Source organism: Mandrillus leucophaeus, unplaced genomic scaffold (genome assembly GCF_000951045.1).
Source record: "Mandrillus leucophaeus isolate KB7577 unplaced genomic scaffold, Mleu.le_1.0 Scaffold261, whole genome shotgun sequence".
Lineage (NCBI taxonomy): Eukaryota > Metazoa > Chordata > Mammalia > Primates > Cercopithecidae > Mandrillus > Mandrillus leucophaeus.
In genome coordinates this window covers 644,295-659,001 of record NW_012102710.1, presented here as the reverse complement: position 1 = coordinate 659,001, position 14,707 = coordinate 644,295, and the positions used below count along the sequence as shown (strand labels likewise).

General features: G+C 43.5%; 1 protein-coding gene across 1 annotated transcript in view; it reads right to left on the bottom strand.

The window, feature by feature from the left end:
- Window positions 1-14,707, bottom strand: part of PROM1 (prominin 1) — a 127,761-nt gene that overhangs the window by 97,412 nt on the left and 15,642 nt on the right. Inside the window, exon 3 of the mRNA XM_011984133.1 lies at window positions 12,256-12,691. Within this exon, the coding sequence (XP_011839523.1) occupies window positions 12,256-12,475 (220 nt within the window). The 5' untranslated portion in view covers window positions 12,476-12,691. The remainder of the gene's footprint in view (window positions 1-12,255; window positions 12,692-14,707) is intronic.

Here is a 14,707-nt window from a genome sequence, read left to right as displayed (position 1 = left end):
AAAAAAACTTAAAAATGCATCTATGAGAAAATCAATAAAACTGAACATTTCCTGAATGCTTGATTATAATGAAGACATACTGTTAACTTCCACAGCATGATAATGGTATTGTTCTCATTTTTGGAGACGCATACTGAAATACTTACAGATGAAATGACACAACAACTGGGATTTGCTTCAAAGTAAAAGAAGAGGGTAGGAGGAGTGAAAAGAGGTAGAACCAGAGTAAGACCGGTAATGGGTTGAAAGTTGTTGGAGCTGAGTGATGGGTAAATAGGGGCTCATCAGGCTCTCCTCCTACTTTTACACATATTTGAAATTCTCCACAATAATGTTTTTTAAAAATTTGCTTGGCATATGCACTCGGGAAAGCTTTTTGGTAGTGTTACTAGAGATGAAAAAACTGCATACCCCATCGTGCAGCAATTCATTCCGAGATACATGCCCAGCAGAAATGTGTACATATAGTCACTAAAACACATAGGAAAAATCTTCATAGCAGGACTAAGCATAATGGCCCCAACCAAAAACCTCTCAAATGCCAGTGCAGTAGGGGGATCAACAAACAATGGTATAGTCACATAATAGAATAGTATACAACAATGAGAATGAAGATTTACAACTACACATAACAATATGGATAAATTTCACAAAATGTTGAGCATAAGGAGCCAGAAACCAAAGAGTATGTATTGTGTGATTCCACAAGGAATAATTAATCTATACTACTGAAAGTTAGGTGGGCGTTACCCTTAGGAGGAGGCAGGAGACAGTAACCAGGTTAACAGGAGGCAGTTCTTCCGTGGAATGGTTCTTTTTCACGATCTGAGTACTAGTTATATGGATTTGTGAAAAGTCATCAAGTTGTAAGCTTACGTGTACTTTGTCTGTATGCATATTATACTTTAACATTAATATTTTTAAATTAAAAAATAGAAAATTAGCACTTTGGGAGGTCGAGGTGGGTGGATCACCTGAGGTTACGAGTTCAAGACCAGCCTGGCCAACATGGTGAAACCCCGTCTCTACTAAAAATACAAAAATTATCCAGGCATGGTGGCGGGTGCCTGTAATCCCTGCTACTTGGGAGGCTGAGGCAAGAGAATCACTTGAACCCGGGAGGTGGAGTTTGCAGTGAGCCGAGACTACGCCATTGCACTCCAGCCTCGGCGACAAGAGAGAAACTCTGTCTCAAAAAAAAAAAATTTTTTTTTGATTTAGTTAAGTGTGGGATGGGGCCCAAGAACCTGCATTTCTAAAAAGCTGCCTGTTGATGCTGATGCTGTTGGCTCCAAAGGCCACACTTTAAATAGGACTGAGCTAAGCCACTAGTGTCCAAATACACACAAGAATTTCCAGAAACAAACTCAGGGGCCAATGCACACTCCCTATGGCCTCCTTCATGTCACTTTGGCCAAGGTTAGGGGTTTTTTCTGAGTGATGCTCAGTCTGTACTGTCTGCAGCACCCTGATGGCATGACATTCCAGAGCCTGCAAATCATATGCCTCCAAGCTACTCCCCAGCCCATGTCCTCACAACCTTCCAGACATGCAGGGAACCAGCCTCACTGCTCCCCAGGCCATGTCCTGTGAGCCCGTCTCAACTTGCATCATTCAGGCCTCAGTTCCCTCTGCCTGGAATGTTTTCTGTGTCTTGAACTGTTCCATACACTCACAGCTTAGTTTGAATGCTACTTCCTCCAGGAAGCCTTCTCTGATTGCCCCCACCAAGACCAATCCCTCCTCTAGACAGCTGTGAACACTATTCACAACTCACAGTAAGCTGGACCAGCCTGCCCTGTGTCACAGCTGACTGTGGAGGTGGAGGTCTCCTCAGTTGAATGTCAGCTTTTTGAGAGCAAGGGAACCCAGCCAACACCATCTGCCAAACAGCGTCAGGCTTGGTGCCCTGTAGATCCTTGCTACACCTCTGCGGAAGTGAAATAAGCACTTGGAATCAGACAGTCAGGTTTCAATCTGGTCCCATCTTTTCCAAGAAATATGATCTTGGGTGCATTGCTTAATATCTCTGAGCAGCACAAGGTTACTTGGAAAACTAAATAAGAATATAGCAGGAGTAGCAGGCTGAATGGTGTTCCCCAAAATGATGGCTCCAAGTCCTAACCCCAAGACCTGTGAACGTGACTTTACCTGGATAAAGGGTCTTTGCAGAAATAATCAAGTATCTTGAGATGAGATCATCCTGGACTTGGGGTAGGCCCTAAATCCAGTGCCAGGTGTCCTTAGAAAGGAAGAGACTCAGAGATGGCCCCGTGAAGACAGGCAGAGATGAGAGTGATCCTGGTCAGGCCAAGGAACACCCGGAGCCATCAGAAGCTAGAAGAGGCAAGGAAGATTGTTCCCTAGAGCCTTCTAAGGAGCGTGGCCCTGCCCATACCTAGATTTTAGACTTCCTGCCTACAGAACCACAAAAGAATACACTTCTGCCATTTTAAGCTACCTGGTTTGTGATCATGTGTTATAGTTGCCCTAGGAAACCAATAAAGTGAAGGTCAAATAAATACTTCTTTTTTTGTCCATGTCATCACCAAGACCCGAGATTAATTTCAAAGCTTTTAATAAACATGGATTTTATACATTCATATTTTGTTTGACAAACACATATATAACACTTAGTATCTACCAGGCGCTATTCTAAATGCTTTATAAATATAATTTACCTAAACAAATATTAACATGACCTGAAAAGCAGGTACTATTATTACCATTTCCACTTTAGAGAGGGAAAACTAGCGAACAGAGATTATTAAGTAACTTGTGCAACGCAGAGCTAGTGGACGTCGGAGTTGGGATTCCAATCCAGGCAGTGACTCCAGGGCCACTGAGTATGGGCTCCTTTCTGAATCTCGATCCCAGGCACAGGCCATCTGTGCCATCTCTCCTGCAAAAGTCATCCTGCTTTAGGCTCTGACCTGGCACCACCCTGCAGACCACACTTTCCCGCCACTTCTCTAAAGGTAAATCTCAAGACTTCATTTCTGCTCCAGCCCAGTGGACAGATGCTATTTAAAACCATGGTGGCTTCATGCAGCAGCTGCTGGGCGGCCTGTCTGTATTTACATTCATACTTAATCTCCCCTTTCCTGCCTGTATTGAAGGCCTCCTGAAAGGATGTCCTCACTGAAGATCAGCAGAGCAGGAAGCTTTTCTTCTGGTGTCTTTCGCCGGACATTTCCCAGCTGCGCACAGCCTGCCTCGATTATTTATGTAGGGCAAGATAGGACCCCGTTTCAGAGAGACTTTGTAGGCTAGGTAATAGGCTAAAAGTCTACAGCATGAGTTTTTCAGTTTGGTTACAAAAGACTGCCCTATGAGACTGAAGACTCAACAAGGAAGATTAGGATTGTTTCTATTATAATCTATTATAATCTGCAGACACGTCACCTCCCACTCAAACCCACCCACTCACAGGTCACTGGGGATGTCAAATGAAATCTGTACAACAGATCTCCTCCTCCATAGAGGCAACAGGGTTCAGCACGGAGGGAAGACACTGCGCTTGGGAGGCACAGGGCCCCGGGTCTAACCCTGGCTGGGCCTCTTAGCCATCAGAGTGTGTGACCCTAGACACTCCTTAACCTCTGAGTCTCACTTTCCTCATCAGCAAAAGAAAAGTGGCAATTATGACTTGCCTCTGAAGCCTGCCTGGATTCAAACCCTGCCTCTGCCACTGACCAGTTGTGGGACCCGGAGCAAGTAATTTGATCCTCTGAGCCTTGACTTCCTCTTCTGTCAAACGAGATAATAATAGCACTTAGCTCCTGGTGCTGTTGACTCGCCTAAATCCCTGAAAGCGGGCACACTGTGGTGCTTGCCAGTCTGACTGTTACGATGGCAGCTGTAGGCTGCCCAGCAGAGTGACTGACATGGAGGGGGAAGGATCAATAGATATCAGTTCTTTCCTCTGTGACCTAATTTGTGGCTAGGCCCATTGCCAGCATGAGTCACATGTTCTAAAGGCGACAATGCTGGCTTTGTCTGAATTAAGTAAGGACACGCAGATGTTGGACCCTGCTTCTACGTGGACATGGGCATAGACACGTCAATTTGGCTATTCACTCGGCCACCCCTTTCCTGGGCACCGCTTCTCTCTGCCTCTGAGGCCATGGTGGCAGTGAGGGCCCACAGCAGCCAGGCTCACACAGAAGACCCCAGCCATGTGACTCAGTGGCTCCCCGGTTTGTGATTGGTTCAGGTGAGCCAGAAGCCCTCCCTGGGAACTGAGAATTGGGATAGAAAAAGAAAGAACTCCCAGCCACTCTCCAAGGAGCTGGCCTGAAACCTAGGATTCTGACAAGCTGGTTCTCCACCATGAGGACTGCAGGGGTGCAGGAAGCCAGAGGGAGAGGGTAGGGGAGGAGGCACAGAGCAGATGCGCAGAGAAGCCAAGATGGGAGGCAGAGAGAATCCGAGTAAGGGCTGGTCCCTGGTGGCTCATATGTCACGGGGTGCCCTGAGACAACCCGGTGTCCTGATGAGAAACTCCCTGTTTTTGGTTACCTTGGCTATGTTAAATAAAAATGATAGGAGGCCACTGTTTTGGACTAAGCTCCTGTACTAGGCCCCAACAGAGCAGAATAAAAATCCAAATGAAGTCACCCATGCCAAAGTTCCACATCGCCAAATGGAAACTGAGTTGTTATCTGGCCTTCCAAGAAATCAGGAGAGAAGATAGCAGCCTATTTCCCAAACAGGCCAGCTGCTATTGGCATGATAATGAAGCTCCCTCCATTTCAATCCTTAACCTGAAGTCACCTGACAGAACCAGTTATTTCTCTATTGCTCTGTCTCCATGTCCCTGTCTTATAAGGAAAGTAACTTTGAGGTGACCAGTTCACTTTGTGTTCTTTGTTTCTGCTTTCTTCAGCCCTTTTTCTGACTATGAAGCTAGGCTCTGCTGGACTCACTGCAACACCTGTTCAATTTTGCGGAATAAAGTGTTGCCCAATTCTAGAATTGCAAATATAGCCAATTGAGATCTTTAAGCTAAATTTGTTATAATTTTGTCCTTACAGCTAATAGGATTCTGTTACCTGTAATGCGGAGAGCTCTTATACTCACCCTAACATCCTGATGGCCTCTCAAACTCCAAGGAAACAAGGCTTAACTCCCCACCTTCCCCACTTCTACCAACTCACCCAACTCCACTCCCACACACACCAAATCCCAGAAGCAAATCAGAGTCACCTAAAATGTTTTTACAAATAGGCCGACCATCCTAAAATCTAAATTTAAAAACATACCAATGCCTGGCGTGGTGGCTCACGCCTGTAATCCTAGCACTTTGGGAGGCTAAGGCACGTGGATCACCTGAGGGTAGGAGTTCGAGACCAGCCTAGCCAACATGGCAAAACTCCATCTCTACTAAAAATACAAAAATCAGCCAAGTATGGTGGCACCTCCCTGTAATCCCAGCTACTCGGGAGGCTGAGGCAGGAGAATCACTTGAACCTGGGAGGCAGAGGTTGCAGTGAGCAGAGATCGTGCCACTGCATTCCAGTATGGGCAACAGAGTGAGACTCTGCCTCGAAAAAAACCCAAAAAACAAAAAACCAAAACAAAACAGGGCAGAGAATAATTTTAGAGAATTTATAGGAAACTAACAACAAAGGAGATTTATTTCCTTGCTTGCTCCATTAGAATAGCTCAAATCTGGGTCAGAACTTATGCCAAGTTCATCATGGCCACATAAAATTGGAAGTGACACTACTCATAATCCACACCAGACAATATTTTACAATGTACATCTTTAACGTGCAAAAATTACTATTTTCCATACTAACCCATGGTAATTTTAAAAGCATAATAGTAAAATAAAAGAAAAATACACACAAGGCAGCTGTGTTTTATAGGAGATAAAACTAGTCCTAGAGATGGGAGTTTCTCAATGTGCCACAAGCTAGTGTGTGCCTTGAACATGTAATCTCTTTTTAGTTTTCCAATCTGTAGAAGGGAATGTAAGAAATAATACCACCACCTACCACCATCATCTACCTTCCAAAGTTATTGGAAGTATTCAGAGAAAAACTTCAGACAAATTAAATTTAATAGTGTTTAACTGAGCAAAGAATGATTCATGAATCAGGCAGCCCTCGGAACCTCGGAATACATTCAGAACGACTCTGGGGCTGCCCCGTCGTTGTATAACATCTATGGACAGAAAAAGGAAATTGACGTGCAGAAAACGGAAGTGAGGTACAGGAGCAGCTAGATGGGTTACAGCTCAGCGTTTGCTTTATTTGAACAGGATTTGAACTAGTGGCCACCTGCAATTCGCTGAAACACAGCTAATGCCATTGGGTAAGACTCAGCTACTTGTTGTAAGAGTAGGACACAAGTCTATTCACACACGTGTTTAGGTCACAGTTTACTATGTATGGAGAAACATTTAGGCCAAACTTAAAATATGTAAGGAGGCAGCTTTAGGCTACACTTAATTTTTTAACAATTTCCCCCCTTTAGATCAACCTCTCAAGATTGAGAGGTTGGTAAATTTGGCAATTTTGAGAGGCTGATCAAAACTTTAGGCATTGAAGTCAGTCTGTCACCATGCTTAACGAACTTATTTAATCGCAAATCCCACTGGAAAACAGCAGAGCAGTGGGTTTTGTAAGGTGGAAACAAGGACACAGAAATAGAAAAACAACCTGACTAATTATTTCAGGTTACTTGTTTTTTAGTGGATTTTAGAGCAGACAGGACTCCGTTATTATGATGCAATCTCCTGTTTTCAAGAGTTAAAAAAAAATTTGGTCTGTTTTGTGATCTCTCTGCTTCCTTAAAGTTTCGGTTTGATTACATTGCAGTTAGCACGATTGAGTCCGTTTTGGTTTGGACTGGTCTGTTGGGGCCAGTCTAGAACAAAGACTTCCCACAATTTTGTTTAACAAAAGAATCAAATGAGCAAACACAACTGCAGAAAAGAACAAAGAAACCAAGAAAAGCAAGTGCCTGTCAGATGTAGATATTTTTGCAGAGAAGCAAAGACCAGTCAGTAAACTAGCATCACATCCAAACCTTGACTTCTAGACTACTGCCAGGCTTGCCAAGGGAACAAGGCCCACTTAACCTCAAAAGTCAAGGGAGTGTTTCATACGAGGCAATGCCATGTAGAATGTTCCTGTGGGAACAGTAGCAAGGACAGTTCAATGATCCCTCCTGGAGACACCTTCTGATTCCTAAGTCCCCTCCCTACAACAATCATGGCATCAAATTGATTGTAACTGTAATCCACTTTATGTCCAACACAAAAAGGGGTCTGAAAGTTAAGCAACTTAGCTAAGATCATCCAGCAGTTAACGGGCAAGAGCTAGGATTTAAACCAAGTTCTTGGGACATGAAACGGACATTGAGTCCATTTCCCCTATTGCCTTTTGTTTCATTTTGAGTTCATTATCACTTCCCTCCAGACCACTGCAAAAGCCTCCACCTCCCTGTGGTCTAACCAATCAGCTGTTGTTGGGTCCTCTTCCCTAAGCTGAATTCCACGTACACCCTGGCAGACAGCATCCAGCAAGGTGAACCCCAGAACACAGGGACTTTCAATAAATGCTTGTCCAACTAATGAAACGTCTGCTGGAAGGCTTCCTCACCTTCCTTCTCTCTCTAAAACTCCCTGGAGGTCAAGGTCCTCCAGCTCTGGTTTTCCCTAACTTTGGTCAGTTTATTCCATGAACACCTATTTCACCCACTGTCATGTCCTGAATGTCTGTGTCCCCCAACATTTCTGTATTTGGAGGTGGGGATTCTGGGGGAGGTAATTAGGTTTAGATTAGGTCATAAGGGTGAGACCCTCATGATGGAAATAGTGCCTGATGGGATTAGAGAAAGAGAAGATCTCTTTTCACCCTCTCTCCAGGAGCCTGCACCCAGGAAAGGGCATGTGAGCACACAGCAAGAAGGTGGCTGTTTACAAGCCAGAAAGTGAGCCCTCCCTAGACAGCAAATCCGCCAGCACCTTGATCTTAGACATCCCGGCCTCCAGCACTTGAGAAATAAATGCCTGTTGTTTAAGCCACCTAGTCTATGGTATTATTCCAAGAAACTGAATGGAGTAGGACACTCACATTGGAACCACAGTCTCCAACAAACCCTAGACATGCCCTACTCTCTACCCGGAACACCCTTTCCCTAACTTCCTCTGGTCACCCTGCCACCAATATCTTTTCAGGTTTGAATGAATGAACAAGAGACTCTTCTCAAAGGTAAGGTACAGCTCTCTTTTTTTTTTTTTTTTTTTTTTTTTGAGACGGAGTCTTGCTCTGTCACCCAGGCGGGAGTGCAGTGGCCGAATCTCAGCTCACTGCAAGCTCCGCCTCCCGGGTTTACACCATTCTCCTCCTCAGCCTCCTGAGTAGCTGGGACTACAGGCGCCCGCCACCTCGCCTGAGTAGTTTTTCTGTACTTTTTTAGTAGAGACGGGGTTTCACCGTGTTCGCCAGGATGGTCTCGATCTCCTGACCTCGTGATCCGCCCGTCTTGGCCTCCCAAAGTGCTGGGATTACAGGCTTGAGCCACCGCGCCCGGCCTGGTACAGCTGTCTTAATGAGCCTAAGCCCCGTGGGTAGAGTATTCCTTTTGCAGCTTCAGGCCAGGGAAAGCATTTATGAAATACCTACAGCAGGTTCTAGAATGTGTTCTGCCATGTCAACACAGGAGTGGTTACCTGTGTTCCTTGTCTAATGTAAACTAATCTCTTCTGCCCAGGAAGTAAGGCTTTGTCTCAAATCTCAGCTGAATAAGACCTTTCCATTTAACGTTTATTAAGCTGGGACTTGAGACAAAGCCTTACTTCCTGGGGATACAAGAAGGGTTTCTCTTAGAGTTTCAAATGCAAAATTTGGAAAACCAATTGATAGGACACAGAATATAACAGTGAAAAACTTTCCAGTCAGATGGTAAGAAAAGAGGAAGCCCAGGCTCCAGGGCTATCTCTCTCTCTTCCATTCCTTGACCTGTACTGGAACTTTGCAGTTAAAGCACCACTACTCTTGACACCACCTTTGCAAAAATTATACCTGAGAAAATTATTACAGTGAAAGAGATCTGACCTAACCAACTCCTTCTTGTTTTTAACCTACAACCTATCCTTGTTCATTCCTGGGCATAGGCCCAAACAACTTTGGGAGGAACTTAGTTTATAGTTTAACTTTGAAACAAAGACAGTAACAGACCTTTCCCAAGACAAACCCCTTCTTGACGGGTGACTATCCTGCTCTTCCAGGACTAAAAAATTAGCCACAAGATTAGAAATTGTGGTTTGGGAGTCACGTAGCTAGAGGTCACAAAGTTCTAAACCTCCTAATTGCTCCTAGGGATAATATTACTGTTGTAAAGCCGAAAATCAGTGCTTGAGATACTTTGCAGAGTACTTTGCGGACCGTGTTTTGAGGCATTAGCTGATGCTACCCAGATAGATAAACTGGCTCTTCTGGTCTTGTGGCCCCCACCCAGGAACTGACAGCGCAAGAGGACAGCTTCTATTCCCTATGATTTCATCTTCTATCTGACCAATCAGAGCTCCCCACTTTCTAATTCCCTACTCACCAAATTATATTTAAAAACCCTAATCCCTGAATTTTTGGAGAGACTGATTTGAGTAATAATAAAACTCCAGTCTCCCATTCAGCTGGCTCTGCTTGAATTAAAGTCTTTCTCCAGTGCAGTTCCTCTGCATTGATATATCGGCTCTATCTGGCCAGCAGGCACGAAGAGCCCATTGGGCAGTTGCACGCTTTCAAATGAAAGGATATACCCACGGGAGAATGGCTTCTATGAAGACATTACTCCACAGAGGACCGGTCCTGAAGTCTTGTGTTTGGTTAATGTACTAAGGTATTAAACTAATAAACAATATATAAGAATCAATCATGCACATGCTCTCACTCTCTCTTTCTCTGTTTTGTTTTTTGCATCTTCAATTATGAGGGCATCTGTTTATGATTTGGTGCTTGTGAAATGCGCTGGCCCCAAATGGAAAAATCACGATTGTCGTATATGTGTCCAATACATTGTAAAGCACCCAGTGGGTACGTTAAGACTACTAGGAAATGTAGTAACTAGGTGGAAGAATACAAACAAATGGGATGATGGAAGAAAACCAACACTGCAATAAATTCAACATTATATTATTTAAGCAACTTAATAATTTTTCCTCCCAAAGAGGTAATGCTGGTCTTCCCCAGTCTGCTGTTGAAACTTGAGACTTTCCTTCTGCAAGGTAGTAAGTATTGATGAAGGTCAAGAGAAAAACTAGGCTAATACCCTCAGATTACATTAGGATTACAATTCTTCAGTTCCCTCCTTAGGCCTAACAATGTTGTTGCAGTTCAAAACCTTGTAATGCATTGGAAGTTGTGTAAGCTAAAAGACACCTTCTAACTTGATCACCAGAATGAAGACCTTAAAATATACTGCTTTTCCTTGTTAAAAAAAAAAAAAAAGTATGAAGAAACCTTCCAATCAAATCTAAAGGGACCAAAATAGAGCAACATATGGAAAGAGATTATGGGATTAACTAATTACATGATATGCCTTAGAATGAGGCATGGGAAGCTTTCCAATCTTTTTGAGGAAATGATTGTAAATTCATATTCAACAACTGAATTCTATGCCTTTTATACTAAAACAAAACCAAGAAGCAAAGGCTAAAAACACTAGTAGGAAAATAGTTTTAAAGAATGAATAAGACCTAGTATCTGATAGCACAACAGGATGACTATAGTCAATAATAACATAATTGTACATTTTGAAATAACTAAAAGAGTAATTGGATTGTTTGTAACACAAAGAATAAACGTTTGAGGGGATGGATACGCCATTTTATATGATGTGATTATTACACATTGCATGTCTGTATCAAAATACGTCTTGCACCCCATGAATAGATACACCTACTACGTACCCGCAAAAATTAAAATATTTTCTAAATAAAAACGTTAGTAGGTTATTTTATTCAGTCACATATATTAAGTCTCCAAATAAACCAAGAAATATCTATTCAGAAGAGTGAATTTGTATCCAATGTTAATAAATAAACTCACCTAATTTTCTACTTCTGTCTTTGGGATTTCCAAAGTTAGTATTTTAACAGCAACATAAACAGTAAGCAGCATTTGTTCAGGATTCTCTTCAATGACAATAACCATTCAAAGAGATTTGTTTCCTGAACTGAAATTTAAATTAGCAAAAATTGACAGCTATACTTCAAGCTGTTTTAATTGACCAATTTAAGACAAATAAGTGTTAAAAAATCAATACAAATGTATTTTAATGAAAATCTATAAACTCCCCATAATATAAACAAGTGAGGAGATTCACTGAATACCTCCTCTCTCTCTTTCTCCCTCTCTCTCACACACAGACACATACACACACCACTAGGACTCTTACAAACAGTAGCTGACCAGCTAAGGAAAATGATAAGAAAGATTGCAGCAAATTCTGTAATCAATGATTGTAACCAAATCTTTATAGCTAAAAGAACAGGCTTAGGATGGATTTACTGTTAAGCCAATCAAAAATGTAGGTGCCAAACCCTACTAGCAGATATTTCTCACAGGCTTTTTTATATTTATAATCCCTTTTCTATGAACATATACCCTGAATTCAGAAGAGTATGGAAAACAACAAACATTAATAAGGCGAAAATGACAAACGGCACTGTGTGTGATGAATAACGACACCATGGCATGACAATTCTGGCAAGTGCCAATCCTCTTTGGCACACCCAAGCTCTTAGAATGGAAGAAAACAGCTGGTCAGGTAAACGTGTTTGTCCTTACCCTAAGCAATGTCAAAATTTGCATATTGTGGTGGGCAGAAGAGAGTTAAATTTTTAAGCGTTGAGGTGGCCATCAGATGCTAGATAGTTATTCGTTTCTCCTTTGATGATATAAAATTTGCATTTTTATCCTAACTTTACTATAACTTTTACCTTTGGTAAGTGCCTTAGAATAATTCATTGCTCTAACCCAAACAAAGCAAAACAAAAGGTGAAGAAGTGGAAAACCAACATAGCAATATCGTTTGCTTCCATTTCTCGTGATAACATTCCTCGCAACCTATTTAACCTGGTACAAGTCTTCTTAACTTCTGTCTAAATGCTTTCTGCTTCTGTGCAAAGCAGTCACTAAAGTACTGAATATATTATATACTGATTGCATTGACATTAAAAAACAATACTGTAGGTATGTTTGGAGATAAATCCTATCTTTCCCCGCCATCAGCACTTACCTTCTGGGAAATCACGTGGCTGTACCACATAGAGAAAGATATGCACTAGTTCAAAGAGAATGCCAATGGGTCCAGCTGTATGGGAGTCTTGGGTCTCATAATTTGTTGCAGGCAATTCATAATTCCAAGCCTTAGGAGCATCTGTGGATGAAGGCTGCTCTCCTGAAAAAGAGTTCCCGCACAGCCCCAGCAGCAACAGGGAGCCGAGTACAAGGGCCATAGCTAGCAAGATCCTCCAAACATGAGGTAGAACTGGGTGCCTCCTGCCTCAGAAGTTCTGGAAGCCTTGGGGAAGACAAGCGTGTTCCTGAGCAGAAGTGGAGCAGGAAGCACTGGATCTGCTGAATCTTCAGTTTTCTGTCTGAGTCTGGCTTGAGGCGAGGGACATCTCCAGAAGAATGTTCTCCAAGGGGGTCATTCACTCAAGGCACCATCCCTGGCAGGGAGAGAAACAGCAGCAGAGTCATCAACGCATGTAACCTGCCTGCACCTGGAGCTGCCCGGAGAGGAGGCTGCAAAGCTTTAGGGCGAGGCCTCGCGCCTAATCCGGATGGGTGGGTGGACAGCAAGCACACAAACTGCTCCAGAGCCACAGGGCAGGCGCTGGCATCAAAGCCATGACTCAGATAAAGTCCCTCCTCAGGAGGGCCAGACTCAGAACACACACCCTTGATGTGTTCGGGAAATACTAGGTTTTGTAGAGAAGGCTTGGGATCTTGGAAACTAACATTTATTGAGCACTTACTATCTTTCAGGCACTGTTATCTATGCTTCATAGATAGAAACAAGGTCCTCCTTGTTTGAGGTATTATTCCATTCTGCAGATGAGGAAATTGACACAGAGAGGGTTCTGGTGACTTGCCCAAGGTCACAGGTGATTAACCATGCGGCCAAGAGTCAAACTCACTAGTTTGCCTTCAAAGTCCAAGATCTAACTATGACGTCAAGACACTGTCAGTACAGTGTCCCCCTCTCAGGCTCTAGTAAGAGCCACTGGGGTCCCAGTAATCCAGTATATGCTTATATGCTTATTTCTTCTCCAAGTGTGTGTTGTTCTCCTTGCTGCTGGAGATATATCTTACTCTGCCTTATATTCTACTTATTTACTCACTAATCTCATTTCAAACATCCCCCTCTCTACCTCACCCCCAATCCAAAGTAGAAGGGCATGGCCTCAAAGCTAGGGACCACACTGTTTGAGTCTGGACACATGTGTGACACTGGAACCTGTCTTTCTAATAAGCTTACTAAGTAATCCTGATGGAAACCTTCACCCCAAGTAACCACCTTGACAACAAGGTTCTCAGAGATGACAGCCAGGGCAGAGGGAGACTCCTGCCTATCCCTTGGGAGAGGGAGAAACACAACAAGAATCCTAAAAGCAGCTGTGGCTCCAGCATCTGGGAAGGAAATGGGACTGAAAGTGCCTCCAAGGTGGACCCTGCCCTATTCTTCTTTCAATCCCCAGACCTTAACACTGGCCATGGCACACAGTCGGTGTTTCGTAAGAGCCTGCTGAGCCGCTTGTTTCACTCATGGCACCATCCCCGGCAGGGAAAGAAACAGCAGCAGAGTCAACAATGCATGTAACCTGCCTGCAGCAAGAACTGCCCCAGAGAGGAGGCTGCAAAGCTTTAGAGCAAGGCCTTCAGCCTAATCCAGGTAGGTGGGTGGAAACCAAAGACCGCCTGCTTCAGAGCTACAGGGCAGGCGCTGGCGTAGAAGCCAAAATATGTTATTTCCTTGTGCAGTTTCATGAGACTAGGCAAATCAGCACAGGACCTGGAAGGATCCGGGATGTGCCACTCTTCCTCTCCGTATTAAGGGTTCTGGAGCAAGAGCAAGCTGCTGTCATTTTGTGAGCTAGATACATACTTACTAACTTTCAAGATAAGGACACGGTGCTCCTGAAACCCATACTGTAAGAAACCGAAGGGGGATGATGAAGAAAGTGACATACTTTACAAGAGGCGAGAGGACCCACTACCAATGTTCCAAGTCAAAGAAAGCTTTGGACAAGAGATGGGATTTCATGAGCTATTTGAACAAAGATGTTAATTCATATCTAATCCCTCCATTGCCTCATCTTCTAAGTCCTGTCCTACTCCAATTACTCCTGCACAGAGCTACCAATACAATGGCCCTAAACTCTTCCTTTGTCAAATCATGGGCTGCTGAGATCCCAGGTGGCTGCCAGTACTAACCTCGTGCCCCACGCTTCAGGTTCTGCCCTCCATCACACCCACAGTAGACACCTCGACCCTGGTGTTTCCAAAGGGCGCCCTTCGAACATCTACTGCAAGCACAACACACCACACGTACATTTTATCTTTTTTTTTTTTTTTTTTTTTTTTTTATTGCTAAAGGACAGGCAGAGAGCTAAGCCTCCAGCACAGCAGCTGGAAGGATTAAAGGCTCAGATGCTGAGAAGGCCCACTTTCTGGTAATTCCA